General features: G+C 40.1%; 1 protein-coding gene across 3 annotated transcripts in view; it reads right to left on the bottom strand.

The window, feature by feature from the left end:
- Positions 1-27357, bottom strand: part of LOC122562589 (phospholipid-transporting ATPase ABCA1-like) — a 146815-nt gene that overhangs the window by 77529 nt on the left and 41929 nt on the right. For all 3 annotated transcript variants that reach the window (XM_087996332.1, XM_087996335.1, XM_043715567.2), the window contains 3 exons: positions 7489-7610; positions 5145-5336; positions 2481-2570 (listed from right to left, as the gene is read on the bottom strand). In XM_087996332.1, the coding sequence (XP_087852458.1) occupies positions 2481-2570; positions 5145-5336; positions 7489-7610 (404 nt within the window). The remainder of the gene's footprint in view (positions 1-2480; positions 2571-5144; positions 5337-7488; positions 7611-27357) is intronic.

The following is a 27357-nucleotide window of genomic DNA, read 5'->3' on the forward strand; positions in this document are numbered from 1 at the left end:
AGGAGGCTCATGTGTGCCTAAATGCTGGTGTAGACCAGCTGGGCTCAATGGCTTGTTTCTCTGTTGTACATTTGATGAAATTGTAGCTTGCTTGACAAACGACCAACTCAGCAAGTTGTAAATGAACACCTGCCATCTCACAGCGACTTAGCCTCAATCACACATGTTGAGCAGTTTGCATATTTAGTCTGCAGTAAAGCAACATGTCTGACATTATTTGTTTTATCACATCTCTTTGCATTTTTCCTTTTTACAGATAATCATTATTTTCAGCACAGATTTACAAGCAAGCTTTAATCAAGCTGACCTTGCAGGTGCCAATGGGTTGTTTTGTTTTGAGTTTGTGAAAGTTCATTTTGAAAACAAAATTGCAGTGGGCCTCTAGATTTATGTAGATCTAACTGATCTCTACAGAGTAGGATGTTCCACAGGTTTGATTCTGACCTGTGAAGGAGAAGGGATGGATGATATAAATCATCCAAGTTTCCATCTATCAATACATGATTCACTAATTTCTGCTGGATGCCATGGATGGGAGAGTAGGGTGGGGACAAGATTGGATCTGACTGCAATGACTCTAACATTTAAATAGTCTTTGAATGTCCATTGTTAAAGAAACATGTGAAGCCATGGGAAGAACTGTATCTCAACTAGAGTTTATTAATATTCATATAGTGCATCTTCACCACTTTAGAAAGTCCAAGAGTACTGTACAGCTAATGAAGTACTTCTGAAGTGTCATGTAAGAAATGCAGCAGTCAATGCATCATATAGCAAGCTCCCAAAAATAGCAGTATGACAATGACTGGATAATCTGTTTTCGAGGTCTTAATTGAGGGTGTTGATGACCATAGATTCCGAAGAAGAGACAAGGTGAATCAATTAGAATATGAAACTGGTAATGGTTAATTGATGAGTTTAACAGGTGTTTCCCAAAACAATACAGGCTGGAATACAGGAGTGATTAGTCTACAGCCCTTGCTACCATGTGGAGTGCTTAAGGCAAGTAACATAGAGACATTTAAAGTGAAGTTAGATAAGTATAAGCAAGGAAGAAATTGATAACATCAAATTAAGTAGGGTGTTCAAAAGACTGTGAGAAACATTGATCTGATAGGCTGAATGGTCTCCCTCTGTGCTGTGAAGTTCAAAATAATTTTTTCCCTCAATACAATTCATTCCAGAGGAATCAATTTTTCTAAATGTGGTAAAACTTGCATTGTAATTTGGTGTTCCAATACTTGTAGCAATCAGCAACATTATCAGGGAAACTTTCAGAAGACGCTGAATACAAACTATATTACATTCTTGACATGCAGTACATGTTGCACAACTGCCTTTCTCCAACACCTTTATTGACCTTAGGATATCCCAAACTGACTTTTATCAATTAATACTTTTGAAGTATGACACAATAACAATGACAACAACCAGGTCCTCAGCTTTTGTGACATTGATTGACTGACAAATATTAGCCAGCTCATGAGAGATAAATCTTTTCAACATAGCTTCAGAGGAACCTTTATATTTACTGAGCGAACAGACATGGTTTGGTTTAACACAGTGATCTCTGGCAGTGCAGTCCTCCCTCAGGTAGTGGACTTGAGTCTAAGCTAACATTTTTTGTGTTCAAGTCACGCGTGGGACTTAAACTGACTGAATCACAGCTGACATCCCTTCCTTTGTCAATCCTCAACCGTTGATGTTATTAATGGAATAAAAATAAACTCTCTCTATAGTAAAGGACAAAGTGAGGTCTGCAGATGCTGGAGATCAGAGCTGAAAATGTGTTGCTGGAAAAGCGCAGCAGGTCAGGCAGCATCCAGGAAACAGGAGAATCGACGTTTCGGGCATAAGCCCTTCTTCCGAAACGTCGATTCTCCTGTTCCCTGGATGCTGCCTGACCTGCTGCGCTTTTCCAGCAACACATTTTCAGCTATAGTAAAGGACAGTCTTGGAGTGAGACTGAGCAATATCAATGCAGTTTGGAATGGGCAGTGAGTCCACAATACACAGCAGCTAATATCAGTCTTGAACTGGAGTGCTTACTGAGGCAGACTTGGTGTTGAGGAAATAAAAAGTCAAATGCTGTTCTGAGATGGGTCAAAGTGTGTTGTGGGGTGGCATAACAGAATGCTTTAGTCTACATCTGTCAGTAACTGACTGCACCCTTGGAGTCCTTGATGCTAAAGCTTCAAAGGAAATCCAGAAAAAGATTCTGCTCCTCAGCAATGTCTGCACTAGCATTAATTGCTTAAAGGGTTCAACCAAAAGAGCAACAGCATTGAGAATTGGACATTGGTGTCTTGAAGTTATCAAGCCAAAACATTTGTCCTCCCACAAGCTGTCACTTTTGAGAAAGAGGCCCATTTGCAAAAGAAACATGCTGAATAAAATATAGACCCATGGAAACAAGCATCAAGCCTTCCTAACATGATCCAGTATTGTATTTATAATTTAACTTTGAAAGGCTATCACACCTCTTTGGCTAGAATCATGAGATTTTGCAGAACTTCATCCAAGGCTTCAGTTACATTCAATGCTTCTTTAGGATTAGTGATCAATCCTTTCTGTAAAACAGAGAGAGGCAGAGTTAATACAGATGCACACAGACATTAAAACATTTCAAGGTTTACATTTAACATTTAAACCGGAAGGATTAGATGTGATACTGGTTAAACATGAGCTAGTTTCGCACTATACTGACAGCAGAAGATAGAAATGTCAGGGGGGTGTAAAAACACAATATGCACAATCTTGTGGATTCCCCACATGCTGAGTTTGCTTCAAAATGCTCTGCTTGACATTTTAATAATAAGCAATGTTAATCTGTTTTTACATTAGGAATAGTCTGAAATTTAAATGAGCTTCAGTTGTGAAAAGAACACAAGACTGATGATGTATTACTTGCAACACAATTCCTTTAAAATTGGAATAATTCTATTCACAACTTTTGAAAAGAGTATCAAATGACACTGCGTAATAATTCACAGGAAACAAGATGGAACAGGTGATGTACAGTATATGATGAACTACCACATGCAATGTTGTGTCTTTTGCAACCCAAACATTATTTCAGCATTTGACTATTAAGTGCTGTAGCTGGGGGAAATAGTCATGAATTTTACGTGTATATATTTATACATGTATATACTTCTGAAAAAATTATTGAAATCTGGTGCTTTGGTTACATGGTATTTAAGAAACAAAAAAAACCTAAAAAACATACAAGTCAAACAGTACTACACAAAAGACCATTGACCTAAAATATTATCTCTCTTCACAGATGCTGCCAGACTTGCTGAGAATTTTCGGCAGTTTTCTGTTTCATTTTCTTCCAGATATCAAGCATCTGCAGTGTTTTGATTCTGAAGTAATATTTGCTATTAATTCTGAGCTGTCTGAGAGCATTCGGCAGTAAAAATAGAAGTTAATCATCACTCTTATTATTAGATTCCCTACAGTATGGAAACAGCCCTTCAGTCCAACAAGTCCACACCGAATCTCTGAAGAGTAACCCACCCAGACCCATTCCCTTAACCTACATTTACCAATGCATCTAACACTATGAGCAATTTAGCATGGCCAATTCACCTGGCCTGCACATCTTTGGATTGTGGGAGGAAACCCACGTAGACATGGGGAGAATGCACAAGCTCCACACAGACAGTCACCTGAGGTAGGAATCAAACCCAGGTCCCTGGCACTGTGAGGCAGCGGTGCTAACCACTGAGCCACCGTGCTGCCCCATGAATTATATAGCAATATAGGCTTAGCAGACATTTTATGTTATTCCTCTTCCACCACTAGACACTACATATCCCTATTAGGATAACTGTTTCAAAGTTCAAAATAAATTCAGAACACAGAAGCTCCCATTTATGGAATATCAGAATGGATTGTAAAGAAAACAAATAAATGGAAAGCCCTTCTCCTTCAACAGCACATCAGATTAGGTAGAGGAATAAATATTACCCAGAAAGAACTATCTGCAAAGTACTGCCATAGATAGAAGGGACCTTGATTAACATTTCATCCAAAGGATTGCATTGCAAATCCACAGTTCTCCACTGGATCATCTGTCTTGATCTTGCATTTAGGCTCTAGAATGGAAATTGAACCCACAGTCTTTGCAGTTAAAAGATAAGACTTTTACCAATTGAGCCATAGCTGAGATGCATTGATTTATTTTTCTTTTAAAAAACTACCTGAGGTAGGTGGCAGTTCTTTTACTGTTCCATTCATCTTAAGGGGTAGCCATGAAATTTCTAATGCCCAGGTTGCTTGGTCAATCTGACTGAACCTTGAGGCCTTTATGGAGCAAATAACCTTCTCAGCTTTTATAGGTAGGGTCTGTCAAGGATTACCCCCCACTCCACAAATAAGTTTTAACCAAGAGGGAAAAACCAGTAATATGTGGAAATGAATGTACAGAATGTACTGGAACTCTCTTTGAAATATGCATTATGAGTCAGACCAGCGCATGTCACATACAAGTTTTACTATTTTTATTAAATTCTGGGAAGTGCAATAGCCTGAGGCTTTAGTGTTGCAGAACTCCACACTCTTTGACCTATCTCAGCAACCAGAGGAAAGTGCTGGATATATGACATAGGCAGATGAAAATTAGCATAAGGTTTTTATGGCCGGATGACTGCTCTGATTAGCCCACAGTGACTGTATTTTGCCCAGATCTGAACACAATGCAAGGACATAAGCATGCTTCACAGGGTAGTTCACCAGATTCACCAGAATGGCTCTGGAGATGAGGGTTTAATAACAAGGTTGGAAAAGCTGGGATTATTCTCCTTGGAGCTTATGGTACAAGGACTAAGGGACTCAGACTTAAGGTTTGTGGAAGAGATGTAAGGAGAGTGTGAGGAAGACAATTTTTACTCAGTCGGTGATAATAGCCTGAAACTCTCTGCCTCGGAAGGTGCTGGAAGCAAAGACAATTAAAAAGATAAAGCTACGGGGTCTGATTTGATTCCTCAGAGGAAACTGACATGGATTTGATAGGTCAAATGGCCTCCTTCTGTCCCGTAATGACGAGGGAATGCTAAGCTTTATTGTTCCTAACAATATAATATCCAATTTGTGTTTCCCACACATTGATATGAATGTATTCAAATGACTTAACTTACTTGTATTAACTTTAAAATATCCAGGTTCAAAAAGAATGTTAGTTCGACTTTTTTCAGTTCTGCCTCAGATAAGGTACAAATAAGAGATTGGGTGTAAGTGGCTGTGGAGTGATCTCCAATGATAATAAAGTCCTTCAGTTTTGGGCCATCACAAAGGTCCTTCAGCTGTAATCCTTGCCCCTCTGTAATGACCTGAAATCAATGACACATAAAGGAGTAACTGCTGTGTTGGAGCTGCACAGAAAGTATCAACCACCTGTTATTTATGCTTTTACAGTACAGTACAGTAATAAGTGTTTTATGCAATAAAGTCAGATAAGCAAGATTAAAAGAATCCAAAATAGATTTAACAATAAGTGAAATAAAATTGCATTACTAGGAATGGAAGAACAGAAGTTCAGCCTATTCCTATATTCAATCAAGTCAGAGATGATTTGTCCCTCAAATTCACTCACCAGTCCTTAGACCACATCACTTAATGTCCAAACATAATTTAAAAAGTCATCTTCTAAATTTTTAATGACTAAATGAACAGCCAAATAGAATGTTCTATCAAATTGAAATGCATTTTACTACCCACCCACAATTTCCACCCACAATTTAGCCTTAGCATAATTTGTAAAGTCCAATAGCAACTACTTGAAGCAAATTTCACTAGGTCAAATTTTAAAATGTAATAATTACATAAATTATACATCTGTGTTAGTTACTAGGTTATTATAACCTCATCAAGCAGGCTGAAATGACACCATAAATCCAGAACACTGGTTTCAAATTCTATAACTGCTACTGTAATCTTGAAAATTAGATTACAGCCTTAAAATTACTCTTCAAAACATAACTTTCAGAAATAAAAAGGCCACTGTAGATAAGCTTATAATTAGTCCAAGCAAGGACGTGATTCCTGGCTATTTCATTGGAGTACACTTTAAATGTCCATAGTATTTTGATAGATATGGGAATATAGAACAAAATAAATCTAACATATCGAATGACAAATATTTCAGGCAATTGCCCAAGACTGACAATATACTTTTCTGTTCAGTATTTGGTGTTGAAAACATGCTGATGCTTCAGTGTAGACTGGAAGAGAGCTTGTCAGGTGAAATGTTGAATGATCTTCTTATTTTTCTGCTCACAAAAGATTCTGGAGCAGTTTATGCAAACAACAATGGGCATATCATGGCCATCATTTCTCCTTCAACCAACCCAACAGTAAAAACTGAAACATTTACTGATTTGGAACCTGATTTCATACAAATTACACTTTAAAAAGTACTTAATCAACTGCCAAGTATTTCACAATGGACTGAAGTTGTGAAAAGCACTGTGTAAATGTAAAATCTTTCTCTTGTGTTCTATTAAGGGTGCGTAAGAGAGTTCAGAACCTGTTTATGTTCACACATGTTCAAAAGCATCTCCCAACCTCACAACGTCTTCTGCCTAAGACAGCAGATGTACAGGAACAGCACCTGAAAGATCCTCTCCAGACCACACATGATCCTAATTTGTAACTAAAGCACTACCACTTCAGTATGATGAAGTACAATTTCCTACCTCAAACACCATTACAGGTGTATTTTCCTGGACTCCGCCCATTAAAGAAGGCAGCTTAATATCATATATTAAAGGAACTTCAGTTTGTGTAATGAATGTTTGCCTCGTCTTTGACACTCACAGTTTAGGAAAATACTTTGTCTATTTATCCTATCCATGCCCGTCATGATTTTATAAACTTCTACAAGGTCATCCCTCAGCCTCCAAGGCTCCAGAGAAAACAGCTCCAGCCTATTTAACATCCTTCCAATAGAAAGGAGACCAGACTGCACACAATATTCCTAAAGTGGCCTCATCAATGTCTTGTACAGCGGCAACATGTTAAATCTCAAAGTAACATATTCAAATGGCTTAATGCTTGCAGTATGTGTACAATGATACCTATGGAATGGCATCTATGCAGTTGGCACTGCACAATCATGATGCAAGTTGGCCTACTGATGAAAGCATTATATTTTGTGTCCATGATACACCTGAATAAATTAGTTGCTATCCCTTCCAATCTGTTCCTGTAAATATAGATGCTTGTTTAATAAATTCTTCTGCTTGCACCGATGTATAAACTCTTCCCAGTATAATTTCACCATTGTATCTCCACTTTCTGGAGGCTGCAAATATTGAAGGACAAGTTTACATTGGCAATTTCCATTCTAGGTGAGAACATTGGAAATCGATAACAGGGGGAAAAAAACCGCAGCAAGTGCAAACAAATGTATGCTTTCCAAATTATGGAAGGTTAAGTACCTGTGACTGGATTATTACTCCACACTGGTGTCTACTTCCTTACCTTTCCAAAATTTACGTGAGCATCTAGGATCTGCTCCACTGCATCATGGTCAAATGACATATCTTGATACAGAAATTCCGACAGCGTCTCATTCTCAACCAAGAAATCCCGGAGCCTAAGATCTGCATACAAGAGATGATGTCGTGAGCAACCAACTAACTTCAACTGGACCAGAAATTAGAAACAATATGTGTTAGTCCATCAAAAAAAACATATCTACTGTCAACAGCGAATTGTTTGCTGAGTGGTTCAGCTTGTCTCAATGAGGAGAAATTTGCTTTTTGTGTCTGAAGGCTGTGTGTTTTAAGTCAGTCATTTAAATGCAATCCTGGGGGAGCATGGCATTTGAGTTGCATCATTCTTCAGGACAGATATTTGAACTAAGCTACCTGTTCAGGATGATATTAAAAACAAGATCCCATGGCAAGATCTAAGCAGTAGAAAGTCCTACTCTTGCCCTGATCAAACCTCAGAACAAAATCAAAAATCTCAAAAAGATGAGCTGTGTTTTTTTAAATTAATAGAGAATAAAAAGGTATCTGAAAACATAGAAACAGTGGATTTAATAGGGATTGGATATGGACTTTCTAAAAAATTGCATAACCATGGCTCAAATGCAGGGGTGCGGAATTAATTCATAGTTGTTTCTGGGAGGCAGTAGTGGCATGATTGCTCAAATGATCTCTCAATGTTCTATGATTCCATAAGTTGTTTACGCTAATCTAAATCATTAGTATAAATCGCAAGTTTGCTTGTAATTTAGGGTTGGATTTTCATTGTGATTTCAGCATTCAATTCCCAACTTGGGGATGGCATGGTGGCTCAATGGTTAGCACTGCTGCCTCAGGGACCCAGGTTCAATTCCCACCTTGGGTGACTGTGTGGGGCTTGCACATTCTCCCTGTGTCTGTGTTGGTTTCCTCTGGATGCTCTGATTTCCTCCCACAATGCAAAAATGTGCAGGTCAGGTGAATTAGCCATGCTAAATTGCCCATAGTGTTAGGTGCATTAGTCAGGGGTAAATATGGGGAATGGGTATGGTTGGGTTACTCTTTGGAGGGTCAGTGTGGACTTGTTGGGCTGAAGGGCCTATTTCCATACTGTATGAGAATCTAGTGAGTCCAGCTTCAGGATCAGAAGCCCAAATGGACAGTCACCTTCATTCTGATTTCACGAGAGGGCAGCCAATGTTCACAGGGAGAGCTTGCGGCCCAATGAGGGGTAGTACATGTTATCACACACCTCCATTGCAAGTGGGGCATGAACACAAGCTTTCTAACCCAACCTGTTCAGAGATGTTATTAAATTCTTCTGGTGGCCCTTCAACCCAGAACTCCTAGTCCAGAGGTAGGGATATTTTCACTGCACCACAAGAGCCCTCATTTAAGGATGGTGAGCAAGCTTGTGATGCTGGAGGACCAAATGAATACCTTTGAAACAAGAAAGTTGGAGAACTATTGCACTTCAAATTAAGAGTGCTTTCTCTCAATTTTTCTCAAGTTAAAAATTTTAAAATGGCTTCTGCACTCAGGCCATCACAATGGTGAAGGGAGGAAAGAGGTTTGGAGGGGAATGGAGGAATCTCTCCCCTAGTGTAGTACTCCTCTGCTACATTCGGGTAGAGAGGGTTTGCAAACGCAAGCAAAATACTGTGCAGCTGTTCACTGCTTCCCTCCCTCAATGCTCTCCAATAAACGTTAGCACCTTAGTCTTTAGTTACAGTAATTGTTGAAAAATTAAACAAAAGCTTAAAAAACACATTCCTCAATTGTACTCTATGCAGCTCGATTTCTACTAAATGAAGAACGATACATAAAATAAACGTGACAGAAATGCCAACCAGTGAGGCAAGTGCACATGTATTGAATAATTTTGCAGGGTTAATATAGTTCACACGCTGTCTAAGTCCGAATCTGGGCTGAATCAGAATCAAGTTAATATTCAGAGGAGACACGCGTCCGCGGCATTCCAGTAACTTGTCTTGACTTGTGACTGACCGATAGTAACCTCAAAGCCTGTACATGTACACACTTGAGGGTTCGTGGTGCTTTTATCAAGAACACTGCATACTCCTGCCTTTGAAAAAGGTCTCAAACTTCCGAAACTGGATCAGAAACAAAGGAGAGGATAGAAAATTGCCCCCGGGGGATTTTTTTTCGCCTTTTTAAAATAAAACTCTGCCGTCTTTTGAATGCATCGCTTTAAAATACTCAAACTATCAGTGGGTGGAGGAAGGGTTTCACGAACAATATATTAAATGCTCCATGTTAGGGCGACTTAGAACACTTTTCATTGTATTTTATTGTTAAGATACATATGACAATAAATTCTAATTCTAAAATACATAGTCTGGCTAGCTGGTTGTCTATTGTCAATTTCTTGCATGCTTTATAATCCAGGTAGATGTATTAGAACAAAATCGTCACACCGTGTTTTGCCTGGCAGAGTGCTGGATGGAGGATATTAGACATGATACAACACAGGAGAACAACATCCTAACTCCCAGCCATTTGGCAGCTGGCGTGCACACACCAAATCATGTAACCTAACAACTCCCTCATCTGCTCCTGGCAAATTGAAAGGGTGTCGCGCCTTTTAAGGTTAGTAATAACAACTGTGTGTATTTGCATAGCCCCTTCATGCAGTTCAACAAGTTCCAAGGCACGTCGTTAGATTGTCATGAGGGAGATTTTGACACTGAGGGGAGAAAGACTGGTCGATTGGAGTATAAGGAGAGAACTTCAGATCTGAGAAGCGAGGCACTCATGAAGGAAATTGAAGCTTAATATATATAAAAAAACCGTGTTTTATATCCATATACAGGCCTTACAGTTCCGAAGAATTTATCAAAAAAAAGAAAAATAGCACCGTACAGGATATGACTAAAACATGGCTTCTTCAGCCAGTCAGCACTTCTTTTGTGTTGTTGCTAAGTGCACAGTTTGGCAACACTCATACGTCTGGCGGTTCAGCTGATTTGAAAAAAAAAGCAACACTGCTCATTCCGCCAGGCTGCACGAAGGAGGAAGGAGGTTACTATCGGTCATTGCTCTCCAGCCTACATTTGCTGCTGTGGGATTACACGTCAGCTTTGTTCTTTGCTTCGAGGGAGCTTGTGCTGCTATCGGAGTCTCTTCAATTTTCTGCCAGGCAACTGGACTGTTCTTTTGTTATCTGAACCCAGGCAGAAAATCGTTGAAACAATAACAGTTTGCATGTCAAAACCAGCATTAAAGCTTCCTTCAGGGATCAACATACAAGCTAGAAGCCATGCTTATGACCACCAGAAATTTGAAAGCTGTTGCCTCATCTGTTTACAACAAGTTTTCATATTCTTTGCGCTTCACAAACAGCGAAAAATGTCCATTGTTTCTGCCCTTGCGAGACTCCATTACAAAATTTGCCATAGTCCCAGAAGCCTGCGCTCTTATGAGAGAAAGGCAGCCTTTGGTGACTTTGATCAAGGATCACCATGCCTCAGGTGAGAGTGAGAAGGCAGGACCTGTCATGATGACCTTAGGTGGTGTGGGAATTGAACCTGCACTAATGATGTTACTATGCATCGCTGACGCCTCAGCACAATACCTGGATGGTCAATGTACAGACTTGTACATACAAATGATTAATTCCAATCTCTGTATGCAAAGAAATGGAATGTATACGTATGTATGGCATCACCAATTGTATAGATATTAAAATTTTATGAATAAAGTATATTTTTGAAATAAAAAAAATCATAAACCAACTAACTGGACTAACTGACATGTTATTTCTCTATCTGAGGTCCAGTTCCCTTTCCTCCACATTCCTGAATCACGGGTTTTATCACATTTTTCACACTTCACTCCCTCACTGCTCTAACCATTTACATCATCTCTTTGCCTATCTTTTGTTTCTATATTTAGCGCATTTTCACTTCCTTTGCTTTGCACATCATTCCTCTTGTTTATTAATGCTCCTCCTTTCAATCCAATCTACCCTTTTATTCCCTCCCTCTGTCCCATTTGCATCTTGATAGCACTTGTGATTGAAAAGTACATGACTCCCTCATCTAATTTTCTGATTCATTGAGTTATACAGCAAGGAGACAGTTGCTTCAGTCCAATTTGATCATGCTGACCAAATATCCTAAATTAATTTAGACCCATTTGCCAGCATTTTGCCTATGTCCCTCTTAAACCCTTCCTGTTCATGTATCCAGATGCTTTTAAATGTTATAATTGTACCAGCCACCACCACTTCCTCTGACAATTCATTCCATATGCCCTTTGTGTGGAAAAGTTGCCCCTTAGGTCCCATTTAAATCTTTTCCCTCTCACCTTAAACCTATGCCGTATTGTTTTGGACTCCCCTACCTGGGAAAAAGGCCTTAGTTATTCGCCCTATCCAGGCCCCTCATGATTTTATAAACTTCTATGGGGTGACCCCTCAACATCTAACGCTCCAGGGAAAACAGTCCCAGCCTCTTGCTAGTTCAAACCTCCATCCCTATCAACATTCTAGTAATCTTTTCTGCAGTCTTTCAAGTTTAACAACATCTTTCCTGTATCAAGGAGACCAGAATTGCATGTAGTATTCCAAAAGTGACCTAACCAATGTCCTGTACAGCCGCAACATGACCTCCCAACTCATACACTCAATGTTCTGACCGATAAAGCATACCAGTTTCTTCACTATCCTATCTACCTGCCACTCTACCTTCAAAGAACGATGAACCTGCACTCCAGGATCTCTTTGTTTCGCAACATTCCCCAGTAACCTACCATTAAATGTAAAATTCCTGCCCTGATTTGCCTTACCAAAATGCATTTATATCAGTCCTATGAGTGGAAATTCTGTGCCAGATCACTTCCACTGAAAAATACACCCAAGTTATATTGTCACATGATAATAAAGACTTGGAATATAATTTTCTCCAGTTTGTTCAAGTCATCAGAGAAACAATAATATCTTACATCTTTCTAGTTGTTGTGGTTCTGGTCGCCGAGTTTGAAGTTTTTGTTGCAAACGTTTCGTCCCCTGGCTAGGCGACATCATCAGTGCTTGGGAGCCTCCTGCAAAGCGCTTCTTTGATGTTTCCTCCGGTGTTTATAGTGGTCTGTCCCTGCCGCTTCCGGTTGTCAGTTTCAGCTGTCTGCTGTAGTGCTTGGTATATTGGGTCCAGGTCGATGTGTTTGTTGATGGAGTTTGTGGATGAATGCCATGCTTCTAGGAATTCCCTGGCTGTTCTCTGTCTGGCTTGCCCTATGATAGTAGTGTTGTCCCAGTCGAATTCATGTTGCTTGTTGTCTGCGTGTGTGGCTACTAAGGATAGCCGGTCATGTCGTTTCGTGGCTAGTTGATGTTCATGTATGCAGATTGTTAGCTGTCTTCCTGTTTGTCCTATATAGTGTTTTGTGCAGTCCTTGCATGGTATTTCGTACACTACATTAGTTTTGCTCATGTTGGGTATCGGGTCCTTCGTTCTGGTGAGTTGTTTGAGTGTGGCTGTTGGTTTGTGTGCCGTTATGAGTCCTAGGGGTCGCAGTAGTCTGGCTGTCAGTTCTGAAATGCTCCTGATGTATGGTAGTGTGGCTAGTCCTTTGGGTTGCGGCTGTCCTCGTTCTGTTGTCTTTCTCTTAGGCATCTGTTGATGAAGTTGCGCGGGTATCCGTTTTTGGCGAATACCTTGTATAGGTGTTCCTCTTCTTCTTTTTGCAGTTCTGGTGTACTGTAGTGTGTTGTGGCCCTTTTGAATAGTGTCCTGATGCAGCTTCATTTGTGTGTGTTGGGGTGGTTACTGTCATAGTTTAGGACTTGGTCTGTGTGTGTGGCTTTCCTGTATACCCTTGTAGTGAATTCTCCGTTCGGTGTTCTCTGTACCATCACGTCTAGGAATGGGAGTTGGCTATCCTTTTCTTCTCTCGTGAATCGGATTCCTGTGAGTGTGGCGTTGATGATCTGGTGTGTTTTTTTTATTTCCGCGTTTTTAATGATTACAAACGTGTCATCGACATATCTGACCCAGAGTTTGGGTTGAATTTGTGGTAGGACTGTTTGTTCTAACCTTTGCATAACTGCCTCTGCTAAGTCTGCTATCTTTCTAGTGTCACAAACAGAGAAAATACATTCCCAGGAAGAACAGTTTGAAGTCAATAGTACATTGCTTACAAATGATTATCCTTGCAACTCAATTGCAGTTTACCACATCAACATGTCTCAGAATGCTAGCCACTCTGTTAGCAGCCTCCCAAAACTTAAATCAGATGAACAGACAGCTAGTTTACATCTATTTTGGTGGTCAAGGAGAGATAGAGTCTTGAGATTTGTGACATCCTGCTAAACCTTCCTTTAGTAATCACTGAGTGTTTTAACATTTGCTGATTCATAGCATAGACAGATAGGGCATTGAACTTTACTGACATAGCTGGAACATTTTTAAATATTCAATACAGAACTTCATTATTACTATATAGAGGAAAAACTTTTCATCTTGCACTCTTCAGGACAGACAAGAATGCAAAATTGCATAGGAGTTAACACTGGAAGTGTAAATTGTTATTCACTTTGAGATTTGGTATTCTTGAGATTCTGTCTCCTGACTAGCCTCAGCCAAAATGTTTGAATAGCACATCTCTTTCTTTGCAGTATTCCACAAAGAATTTTGAAAGGTACTTGAATGTGAGGAACTTAAAGAGGCAAGCAAAAATACAAATGGGGATTCGGATCGAAACACAACCGTGCTGTCAATGAAAATATATTCCCAGGAAGAATATTCTGAACAGTCAATGTTATGCTGCTTACAAATGATTGTCCTTGCAACTGTACTGCTGTTTACCATGTCAACAGATCAGGAAAAATGGACTAAATATGGAATGAGCTGTCAGAGGAAGTGGTGAAGGCTGGTACAATTACAGCATTTAAAAGGCATCTAGATGGAAGGGTTTAGAGGGATATGGGCCAAGTGCTAGCAAATGGGACTAGAACATGTTAGGATGACTGGTTGACATGGACGAATTCGACAGAAGGGTCTATTTCCATGCTGTACATTTCTATGACTCTCAATGTCTGTGTGGTAAGTTTCCCTTATTCTAGCAAAACAATGATAAAGCAAGCATCTTTTTTGTGCTGAACACAAGAGTCAGCTGACATCACGAGCTCATTGATGACAAACACAGCAAGCATATGTTACGCAAGTACAATCAGTAACCTTTACTGTAGTCCTCAACCTCTGTGAACTCAGCCCTAAAAATATGGACAAACTGATTACACAACTGTGTGCAACAACTGTATTCCAAAAGATAAAATTTTGACTATGTTTGAGTGAAATGGAACCAGTAAAGGGTACAGTGTTTATCCTCACTTGCTGGGGGATGGGATAAACGGCATCATTAATAAACACAGTACAGTATTCTGGATTCTCCAGGTTGATTTTCTAGGAATTCAGATCTGAAGAAGCCATCAGGGAATTCTTGCTGGCATTTCGTTCAGAAATACTGTATAACGTGTAAGTGTAACCATTCTGACTTTGAACCATTTCCAAATACTATGGAGTATATTATCTTGTAGACAACTTGAAAATGGATATCTATGGATTACAGAGTAAAGTGTAGAACTTGAAAAGGTCATTTGATCTATGGAGCTGAATCATTGCACAAACCATGAAGAGTTAAGCCACTACAACTTTTCCTGAGGGGATGTTTGGCTATATGCTATATGATTTGAAAAATGTGGTGCTGGAAAAACACAGCAGGCCAGGCAGCATCCGAGGAGCAGGAGAATCGACGTTTCGGGCATAAGCCCTTCTTCAGTCCTCACTTTCTTCTATATGTTATATGATTCCAAACATAAGCAAGCAAATTATTATTTGACATGATGCAAGCATTACTGGCAAGATCAGTGCTTATCCAGTCCTCATTTCCTGTCAAAGGAGTGGCTCACTGGGCCCTTTAAGAATGCATTTAAGAGTCATCCACAAGGATGTGGGTCTGGAGTCACAATTAGGTCGGAGCCAGGTAAGGACAACATATTTCCTTCTCTAACAGACATTATTGAACCAGATTGGATTTTATAACAATGATCATTTCACAGTCATCATCACTGAGACTAGCTTTAACTAATTCAATTTAAGTTCTACCAGCTGATGTGATGAGATTCAAACCCATGTCCCCTGAGCATTAGCCTGTGTTTCTGGATTCTGACATTATCACTGTGCCACTATCTCCCTGATCAATATCCCCCAACCCACAACTCATTTCATAAGCTGGATTTTATGGCCCTCCGCTAGGCATGTTTTTGGTCTTCTGTGGAGAGGGGCAAGGGAGCAATGGGGGAAAGAGAGTGGCGGTTGCTCAGCCCACTTTCCTCTCATCCAGCCCCAACCATGATGCAGATATTGAGAAGTCAATCATTTAGCCACCCAACCAACTGAAGCCCTGAAATGCCCACTTAAGCATAATTAAGGATCTTAATCTACCTCCACCACACAAAACATCAATCAGGCAATGGCAAGTGGGCCAGAAGTGAAGGCTAGCTTTTTGACAGTGATGGATTGTGGGTGGAAATGTGTAAGAGAGAGAGTGATAGAGAGAGAAAATGGGTCACTGGACCAGAGTCCATTAACTCTGATTCCTCTCCACAAATGCTGCTAGACCTGCTGAGTTTTCCCCAGGAATTTCTGCTTTTGTTTGGGATAGAGAGAGAAAAATGGGGAGGCATATTAATTAATGCATGCCCTGTGTGTGCACTGGGGGCAACACCATATCATCTTTGTTACATGCCGCGTGGCCTTCAATATACTCATCTTCCTCCCATCTCCCATCCTCCCTTTAGTGATTGACCCTCTCCTCCCCTAAAAGTCTCTGATTGTCTCTGATTACCATAACTGGGCTTCATGCATATCATTTGAGTCCCCACTCACATACTGACTGCAGGCACTGCTGGGATTGCAAGAATTGCTGGCCATTAAGACTGACCATCAGCTTTCAGGGGTGGGACTTCCTACCCATTGAGGCCCAAGTCTGTCCCTCAGTCTGTTTAAGAGCCCCATTATTGCTAAGGGTGAGGCATTTAAAAGTTTGTGTATTTGGGAATATGGTCACCCTTCCACAAAATCCAGTGCAGTGTAGGAACTAGCAAGGAAACAGTACTATTATGAAGATACAACGTAACTGCATTGTACATTCTCTATGCACTGCTGTTTCTATTTTTCAAAAAACAGAACTTGCTGTTGCTGTTCTGATTTTTCAGAGTAATATAGCTCCAGGCAGAATCTCAGTCAGTAAACCAGAGATCATCCTGTTATCCTCCAGTATAATGCAAAGAAATTGAGGTGAATGACATAGGAGGCCAAAGTTTTATTTTTATTAAAGTTTTATTTATTATTTTTATTAAACTAAAGGCCTGATGTAATGCAAGTTTTTAACACTCTTTAGCCACGTCAAAAAAGTGTGAAAAGTTACTTCAAAGCCCAGCAAAATTACAATTGGCAAATTTCCTATTACTTTATGCATTTTACTTTTTAAACCAAAAACATATGCACTGCAGCTGAAAAGAAGAATGATCTAATTTCTATCTATTTTCCTGTCTTTTTCACTGACCCCACTATTGAATATGCTAAAGTTAACTCCAGGTTCTTCCAGTTTAATGGTTTGTAGTCAAAGATTGTTTCAAATTGGTGGGAATATTTTGGGCATTTACAGGGCATGTATTTGAGGCATATGCAGCTAAGCATAAAGTCGCAATGATAATTTACTTCAAAATGTGTTGAAAGAAATCTCCAGGAATGCACTGCAAACAAACTGAAAATGGTGACTCCTGCACAATATTAAAAATTATTTGCATTGGATCACATGTTGCTATTTGCTGGAAATTTCCCAGCTTGGATGGATCAGGAGCAGAAGCACATGTGCCAACAGGTTCAAGAACAGCTTCTTGCCTGCTGTTATTAGGCTCCTGAATGGACCTCTCAAATTTCTAATCTCTAATGTTGGCCTTGCTTTTTGTGCATCTTCTTTGCAGCCATAACTTTGTATTCCTCGCTCTGTTTAATCATGCTGTGATCTTTGTATGCTATGATCTGCTTGTCCTGCATGCAAAACAAAACTTTTCACTGTACTAAGGTACATGTGACAACAATAAATCAAATAAAATAATCAAAGAAACTTCTGAGCAGACCAGCTATTGAGAGGAATGCTCTCCTGCAACAGGCACAAGAACTGTTGCAGATTTTGGCCTCCTCACTTTCATCTTCCTCACAACAGCCAACAGTTGTGTTAGTTCACCTTTCTCTATCTAGATTGTCACAAAATGAATATAGGCACACTTAAGGCATTAAGGTACAGTAGTTCCCCACCACCCCCCCCCCCCCCCCCCACCCCCATACCCATAGGGGATACACAGAAGCCCAAAACCATGGAAAGGAGCGAACCCATTCACTTAAAGGGGAAACATACCTTCCCAGCAGCCTCCTGGTCTCTGGTTCCAGAAGGTTCCCTACAATATGTTTAGGCCGTGGGAAACCAAAGGTAACTGAAACCACGGAAAATGATTCTGCAGTTACCGGGGGGGGGGGGGGGGGGGGGGGTCACCCTGTACTTTTGAAATGTTGTCACTGTTGTAGGAATTTTGATATGCAATTTGCACACAACAAGTTCCAACACATAGTAAGACAATAATGATCAGATTACCTCTTCTAATAGGAGAAAGTGAGGACTGCAGATGCTGGAGATCAGAGCTGAAAATGTGTTGCTGGAAAAGCGCAGCAGGTAAGCAGCATCCAAGGAGCAGGAGAATCAACGTTTCGGGCATGAGCCCTTCTTCAGGAAGGCTCCTGAGGAAGGGCTCATGCCCAAAACGTCAATTCTCCTGCTCCTTGGATGCTGCCTGACCTGCTGCACTTTTCCAGCAACACATTTTCATACCTGTTCTAATGCTGACTAACCAAAACTATTGGCCATACTAGCAGGAGAACTCCTTTTCTCTTCTGCTGTGAGATATTGAAAGTTAATGGGCTCATGCTTTAACATCTTATAAAAAGTACAGCACTTCCGACAGTGTGATACTCTCTCGATATTGCACTGGAGTGTTGACCAGAATTATGGTGTCAGATCTCTAGTATGGGGCACAGAGGCCATGCTTAAAAGTGGCTTTACAGTTTATTTTTCAAGCTAAAATATTAAAGAACTGCAACATGTTTTATAAAGCAATGATTCTGAAGTGGTTAACATCCATGTTACTTTGGCACCACCCATCCTAATAATGTTACTCAGAGTTTGTGGATGGAGACTAGGGGTTCAACAATAGCTTTCAGAAGGAACAGTGTATCTGTACAGCTCCCTAAGTTCCTTGCAATTATTTCTGATCAAATGCAGTTGTACTTATTGCTATCATGTAATAAACATCATTTTTATCTCTAACAGTGTGCCTTCTGTAAATACTCTATTCTGGTCTATCCTCCACCTCTAAATACTAGAAAGTCCCCAAAAAAGCAAAGACAAAGGAAGATTAGTAACAGCAAACCACCTCAAACAAGGCAACATACTGGCTAAGGGGACAAACACAACTAAGAGTGGTAATCTGGGAAACAACTATAAACCTTACACAAGTCATAGAGATGTACAGCACAGAAACAGACCCTTTAGTCTAACTCATTCATGCCGACCAGATATCCCAACCTATTCTAGTCCTACTTGCCAGTAGACGGCCCATATCCCTCCAAACCCTTCCTATTCATATACCTATCCAGATGCCTTTTAAATGTTGCAATTGTACTAGCCTCTACCACTTCGTCCGGCAGTGTTGACACTTTTTAAATGAGACACAGTCATATTTAGGTAAGGTGTTGCTGGCACCTCCAAATATCTCCAAAGCATGTTGTTACTGGTTGGTCCAAGTCCAGGGTTTACCTACATGCTAGAACTGTGCTAATTAGATTAGATTCCCTACAGTGTGGAAACAGACTCTTCAGCCCAACCAGTCCACACCGATCCTCCAGAGAATAACCCACCCAGACCCATTTCCTTCTGACTAACATACCTAACACTATGGGCAATTTAACATGGCCAATTCACCTTGACCTGCACATCTTTGGACTGTGAGAGGAAACTGGAGCACCCGGAGGAAACCCACACTGACACAAAGAGAATGTGCAAATTTCACACAGACAGTCTCCCGAGGCTGGAATCGAACCTGGGACCCTGGCGATGTGAGGCAGCAGTGCTAATCACTGTGCCATCGTGACAATGTTTACCTTCCCATTTCCAGAAGAAAGGTAATTTTGATCCATGTAAGGGCATTTTTTGCTTGCAATGAAATCTTAAACTTTCCTATTTGAAACCTGATCACTAACTCAGTAAATATGTCTTTTGCCAATGATGAGCCACACTGATTTTGAGAAACGTCTACTTAATGTGAGAAATGAATGGCTTTTCATGTGTTTTAGACATAGGAAGAGGTAATTTGGTTCTCCAAGTTTACTCTGTCTTTCAATCATTTCATGACTGATGTGTGGCTCAACTTCACTGACCCAATTTAGGTCCATACCTTTTGCTACAGCATTACTCAACAAAAACAATCACCCCATGTCTTAAAAGCTCCAACGCTTCCAGCACCCAGACATTTGTGGCAGGGAACTAGATTTCCACGACCCTGTGTGATAAGTCTTCTTGATTTCCCTCCAATATAGTCAAGCACTTACTCTAATACTATATTGCAACAATTTTGATTCTCCCAACAGAAAAAAATAGGTTTATGCATCCGACCCATAGAATCTTTTTAACACTGACCAGGTCACTCCCCAGCAAACCTTGTCTAAGGCCAGTATCATTTTGATGAATCTGCACAGACACCCTCCAAAGTCAATGATCCTGTCTTGAGGTACAACACAGCTTTGGGGCAACTTAACGATCCAATAAGAACGTATTCAAACATATGTTCTTATTGGATCATAAGATCCAATACTTTAAAACATTAGAACTAATGTAAATAAAACATGAACATTTATTGTCTATAAGCTGAATTCAACACTCTAGTTGGAATCTTGCCAGTTCCTCCTTTTTATGATCCAGTCCTCTTCAAATAAATGGGACCTGGCAATTTCATTTTTGAGATACAACACTCTTGATAATCCCTGGAAGCTATCTTCGGGAAAGCGCAGAACATTCTGTGTAAGTTTGTGTTGTGCCTGTGTTGAGGCTGTGTTTGTTGAAGAGTCAGAAATGGAGGGTAACTTGCAGCAAAATAAAGTTGAATCTTAGCAGAGTTTTCAAGGTTTTATATTTAAAGTTACTTTCTTTCAGTCCACACAATAGAAAAATTGCAGTCAAAATTCCTATGTGAATCAATACTGTCACAGTGCCAGTGTTCAGGCTGTAGTTCATTGAAGACTTGTAAATGATCAAAGGGAGTGCAAGATTTTCAGTGGTATGTGGGAATGTATAGTTCATCTTAAAAATGATCAGCCAGAATCTTACTGAATGGAGAAGCAGGCCATGAAGGGCTGAGTAGCCTACTCTTGTTTGTAGACTCATATGGTTATTTATAACAGAACACAGAGCTGATAGAGTGCACGAGACAAAGAGACATCAAAAGTTATTTTTTCATTATAAATAGATTCAATTTAGTCAGGAATAATGAATTGTATTTGCAACAAAGTCTCAGGAATGCTTGGGAAATGTTTGCATGTAGCAGTGTAGAATATCATTCCAGAATGTTCCAACTCTCGTTGTTGTGATCTCCAAGCATTCAGAAAATACACTTGCTGACATGTAATTTGTAACTGTTCCAATTCTCCTGAAACACAGCAATTTCTGCTCAACACTTTGGATTTTTCAATAGAACAGATTTTGTTTTGTTTTTTTTCTTCTTCCTTCCCTCCCAGTCACCAAGGTCTTTCCAAATTAAGGACAGAGACATGCCAGAAGGGGTCCTTTGGGCTGCACTTAGAAGGAGTGGATTATCTAACCAGTGCAGTCCAATACTAAGGGAATGCAATATTGTCTCAAGTGAAAATAAGTGCTAAGAATTTTAAAAAGCCATTACACTTGAAACATTAACTCTGTATCTCACTCCCCAGGGTGCTGCTAAGTTTGCTGAGTTTCTTCGGCTCTTTTTGTTTTTATTTCAGATCTCCAGCATCCCCCAGTACTTGTCTTATTGGAGATATTATCTTTTGGATGAGTTGTTGCTGCCTACCCAAACCCAAAAAGCCCCTGCCACCACCCCTCAAAATTTTTTAAAAAATCATTCACAGGATGTGGACATCACTGGTCAGGCCAGTATTTATTGCCTAATCTAATTGCTTAAAGGACAATTAAAAGTCATAAGAACATAACAACCAGGAGGAAGCCATCTGCCCCTTCAATCTCGCTCTGCCTTTCAGTAAGATCATGGCTGAACTTTTAGTGGCCTCAGTTCCACATACTCGCCCTCTCACTATAACTCTTAATTCCATTACTGTTCAAAAAATTATCTACCTTAACTTTAAAAACATTCAGTGAGGAAGTCTCATTGGGCAGGGAATTCCACAGATTCACAACCTTTTGGGAGAAGAAGTTCCTCCTCAATTCAGTCTTAAATCTGCTCCCCCTAATTTTGAGGCGATACCTTCTTGTCTTAGTTTCACCTGCTAGTGCCTCCAACAGAACTCAAATAATACAGAATTCAAATTGCAGCCTTTCAAATTTGAAACTAATGCACAATTCTTTATAATTAAGATTCAGATTTACAGGGTCAATCTGCACACTCTGAAAAGGAACCGATCCTCAGGGCAGGAGAAAGTGAGGTCTGCAGATGCTGGAGATCAGAGCTGGAAATGTGTTGCTGGAAAAGCGCAGCAGGTCAGGCAGCATCCAGGGAACAGGAGAATCGACGTTTCGGGCATAAGCCCTTCTTCAGGAAGCTCAGGGCAAGCAATATTTCTCCTGATCTAACGAACAGTTGGCACTTGCGAGATATTTTCAATTATATGATGTCCACTATTATAATTCCAGAACAAATAATCAAAACACACCAACATAATATTCAGTGTGTGATACTCTTTAGGTGTGACAAGAAATACATGTTTGAGTCTCTGCCCTGCCAACTCAGATTACTCCATGAGCACAATTTTCATGCATGGAGAGTGTAGGTTTGTAGCCAGCATCTGGTTGGCATGACAGTCTGTTGCATGGACCTACCTATAAGCATTTTCTTTTAGGAAGCCTGCTAATGGGGGGTAGCCAAGTAGGTTAATTAAAGTCATAATTCATGATAGGTGTCACATGTCATCAAAAGGACGTCGGCCATGGGTTGGAGTCAGTGGGTGAAATGATGGCTGCCCCCTGGCAAAGTGGTGAATCCTCTGGGCTGTGACAGTCATAGCTTTGGGCACAGAATTGTCTGTGGAAGGGATCCCCCTCCCACTATGGGGGCTCAGCAACTGTGTCCATTTAATATCCTTTACATCATTTATAAGATTTCAGACGCCTGCATCTTGAGGCGCCCTTGCATTTCCCCACCTACTGTTGCTGTGGCCACCATTTCTGATGGAGTAAATATGCTGGAGAAACTCAGCAGATGTCTGGCAGCATGTGCAGAGAGCAACAAGGTAAACGTTTCGAGTCTGACTATTTTTCAGAGCAATGGAGCTGCTGGTCAGGCTGAACCTCAGACACCTAAACTGGTCTTCCTGATTGCAGAGCCAGCCCATGGCTCCTCATTACATGAGCCTCTGGAGGCTGCCTTTGATTTGACCACCTCCTCAGAAACCCCCTCCAGGGACCTGTGATAGCCACCTCCAGGTTTTCAAATCACAACTCTGCTTAAAATCAGGATGAAGGCCCTGGAACTAAAATTAACCCCCATGTTGCAAGACAATTGACAATGAACACTATTAATCAAAAAGACGCCATAGTACTCCACTGTTAACTTTCCTAGATATTTGTTGAAAGTCTATAAATTTTGGTAACTTATTAACAGTGATTACAGAGCCTTCATAATGAAGCATATGGCGCGAGTTCATTATCATTTACAGCCTGATATACTGGAGACTGCATTGTGGCAAAGAAGCATCACTCTTCAATAAGTCTATTAAGTACGGCGTTAATACATGGCTATAAACATTAAATATAGACATCTCATGGTGCAGTGGATAGTGTTTATGTCTCTGAACCAGAAGCTCTGGGTTAAAAGTCCCACTCAAGAGTTTACAGCTAAGGAATTTGTGTTCATTATACAGCCAAACAGGTTGATTATCAACCACCAAATCCTCCCAATACCAGTCAATGTCACGCAGTGAGAACAGGAGAGATTCCTGGTCAGTGATGTGATGAAAGAACATTGGAGCCTCTATCATCTGTACCCAGAACTCCAGACTACAACATACATGTAGAAAGTGCAACTCAGACTCCAAGAGTGAACTGCAACACACTGTCACTACATCAGCCATTGATATCGCAACTAAAAAATACAGATGAGAGTAAACTAAAAGTTTCAACTCAACATTGTAAAACTCAAATCTGTTTTGATGCTAACTGGATCATTGAATTAGGTGCACCTCCTGTAACTCATTTCCCCTTGTTCAGTATATTGTAACTTGCTGCGCAGCCCCCAATATTGCTTGATGATTCACAGTTTAAAAACTGTGTTCACTGACTACAAACAGATTAAAAAGAGTAACATTTAATCCTGGGTGGGTACTTCACCAACAACAATCCAATGAGGGTGAAAGGGGAACTAGGTAAAAACAATGACTGCAGATGCTGGAAACCAGATTCTGGATCAGTGGTGCTGGAAGAGCACAGCAATTCAGGCAGCATCCGAAGACAGGCAAAATCGACGTTTCGGGCAAAAGCCCTTCTTTGCCCGAAACGTCGATTTTGCCTGTCTTCAGATGCTGCCTGAATTGCTGTGCTCTTCCAGCACCACTGAAAGGGGAACTAATCTAACGCCTGCAGGCTATGCCGAGGGGGAATGGCTATCGCTGCTTTGTGACCATTGTTCATCAATCTCCTTTATACATGTCTCTGCCCATGGAAGATAATTGGAGTCAGCTGTCCTATCTTCCATGCTAGTGTCGCCCACCAATAGACACCATCCAATAAACATCTTTTGCTTTTTTTACTTGCACAATTACCACACCATCTTGTTTGTCATTTATTCACTTCTTTTCTCCCACATATCTCCTTTGTTTTCTCCTTAAATCTGACTTTTTACTCCAGAACATCAGTTCATTTCAACACTGTTATTCATTAGCATCTTCCAACTCTAAGGAGAGGTCACCAACCTGAAATATTGTTCTGCATCTGAATACACAGAAGCTGCATCATCTGCTAAATGCTTTCACTAATTTCTCTTGATTTGGATTTCCTTATCCCAACATGGATATGAGAGAGAGTTGGGCATGAGAATAGAGGATGATACTCAGTATCTAATATCTGATATGCCAAAGAATCTCAGCACCACAACTATTAATTCCAAAACATATTTTCCAATTATCATTCATCTATGCTCCAAACACCAATTTGCAATATAGCAAATTGCTGTCTGCAATGTTTATAAAATAATCAGCCAGGTAATCACAAGCTGATGGTCATGTCCTCTCTCAATCCCCTCTGCTCTAACGAAAACAACCCCAATGATCCAATCTCTCTTCATTACAGAAACAAGCCAGGCAACATCCTGATAAGTCTCCTCTGCACCCTCTCCAGTGCCTCCTATAATGTGGATTTCAGAATTTCACACAATACTCTAGCTGTGATCCAACCTATTTTTTATACAGTTCCACATTACCTCCCTTTGTTAATGGGTCAATCCTCCAAAGATGTTCCTACAGGTCAATGGAGGATCTGGGGTAGTTCCTGGGCTATGCTGTGGATCCTTCAATTTCTACTCTTTCAGAAAACTCACGAGATAAGATTTCTTGAGATTTTTTGAAATACTTCAAGAATGTGATTGATTATCTCTTATCTTGAATAAGAAAGGCTCATTTAGGAGCAGAAAGCGTTAGAACTCCCCAACAACGTTTCAATAGCAGCTCAGGATGGGCAATAAGTGCTAGTCTCACTGGCCAGAGAATTAAAAATGAAAAAAAAAATCTGGTTTCGATATCACTGTCAACATGAACTCAGTTGAAATCTTTCAGCTATTAAAAATTATGCACCAAGTTCCATGCAAAAAGATTACAAATATTTTATATTTATAGCAAGGCAAAGCTATATTCTCATTTAATTTATTGATACCCTCATTCAGCATGTCAGAACCAACGAGAGGATAAACTAACCTATAGTAAGAGTAGAAACATGAAATGGTTGTGCTTGTTGAAGGTGTCCTATTTTAGAAAGGTTACAGGGTATGTGGGGCTGGATTGAACTGAGGCACATTGACATAGGTTAAAGCTTTCCCATAAAGAACCGTTTCTAAAAAGGTGTTTGTTCAGAAGTATACATTTACAAAAATGGTAAAAAAAAAGTTAGATTCTTGTTCACTTGCAGTCAGCAAAGAGGTTAATTGATAATTAGAATTCAGTTCAAAACCGTGGCAAGATTCCTGCAACCTTATGCAATGAAAATAGAATTTGAACTTTTCTGTCACTGTAATCAAGTGACACAGAGTAAGAAGCACAGGCAAAAAAATGATCAAGTACACTGCAGACTAAAATAACTACTATGCTGCTGAGACTAAGGCAACATTCATTTATATAGCACCTCACTTCAAAAATAATAAAGTCTTTTCAGCTCCTTTGACATGATGCTGCAAAATCTCCAGTACGTTGTAGCAACAATGTTTTAAAAATATTGACTTAGTGGGGAAAGTTCTCAAAGCTTACTTTTGCACAAATAAACTGAAGTTGAAAATTCAAGAGATAAGCAGTGGACTCTAAGCAACATAAACAGACACCACAGAAGTTACTAGAGCCAAAGCTGAAGTAGACATTTTAAAGCATTCTAAATAAAATTTGTCACACACATAGAAACTAATGTAATTTCTGCATAGATGTGAGATATAAAAATATACTCTTACAAGTGTTGAACCAAAGGCATGAAAAAGCCAAACCTATCCTTGTGGGGTTCAGAGGAACATTCAAGCTTTCCACCTGACCTCAAAGTAAATGCGTTCACTTGCCGGATGACTTTCAAACTCCAACCAGTATGCAAAACGGGGTGTAACTGATGACATTAGACTTTGATTGGCAATTGTGCTGCAAGGGTCCAGTGCAGGTCAGGCCCTACCACTGGACATCAGTGAGAACAGAGCCCTTTATTAAAACTCATCCATTGTGCTCCTGACATAGCATCAGAAATAAAATCTGCTGCACTCGCTTTGTTTGTGAACAGCACAGTAGAGTGTAGCCCAGTGAGTTATTTTTGGCACAAAAGTGATTTTTTAAAATTAACTCATGGGACATGGGCATCGCTGCCTGGCCAGCATTTATTTTGTACTGGGATGTTTACTGTCGTGAAATCATAAACTCAAGATAACAGAACTCGCAACACAGCATTTTGCTGGAGGCTAGCTCCTCAAATCTGAGTTGGATCAACAGTACTTTGGCATGAACTCCACTGAACGCATGGATCCTGTACTTTATTTGACACTGAATGTTACGAAACAGAAGGGGTTGGATGTATATGAAGATCACGCCACTGTGTACTTCCAACCATTCTCTCTCAAATCAGCAAAGGGTTTAAGGACAAGGTCAATGGGTAGAGATAAGTAAGGCTATCAGTTTGGTTTGGGAACCATGTAGGTCCTACGTGGTGTTCTTAACTTCCGCCAATGATTGGTCAATCACTCTCTATTAATTGTAATGGAGAATGAAATCACGAAAGCTGCAATTTCTGTGTGATACCCAAACCTGCCATTTTGCTCAGCAGTAAAGGGCAGTTTATTGCTGAACAATTAAAACCTACCCCA

Source organism: Chiloscyllium plagiosum, unplaced genomic scaffold (genome assembly GCF_037043375.1).
Source record: "Chiloscyllium plagiosum isolate Xiang-an unplaced genomic scaffold, Cpla_swu_hap1 HiC_scaffold_2, whole genome shotgun sequence".
In the NCBI taxonomy this organism is placed as follows: domain Eukaryota; kingdom Metazoa; phylum Chordata; class Chondrichthyes; order Orectolobiformes; family Hemiscylliidae; genus Chiloscyllium; species Chiloscyllium plagiosum.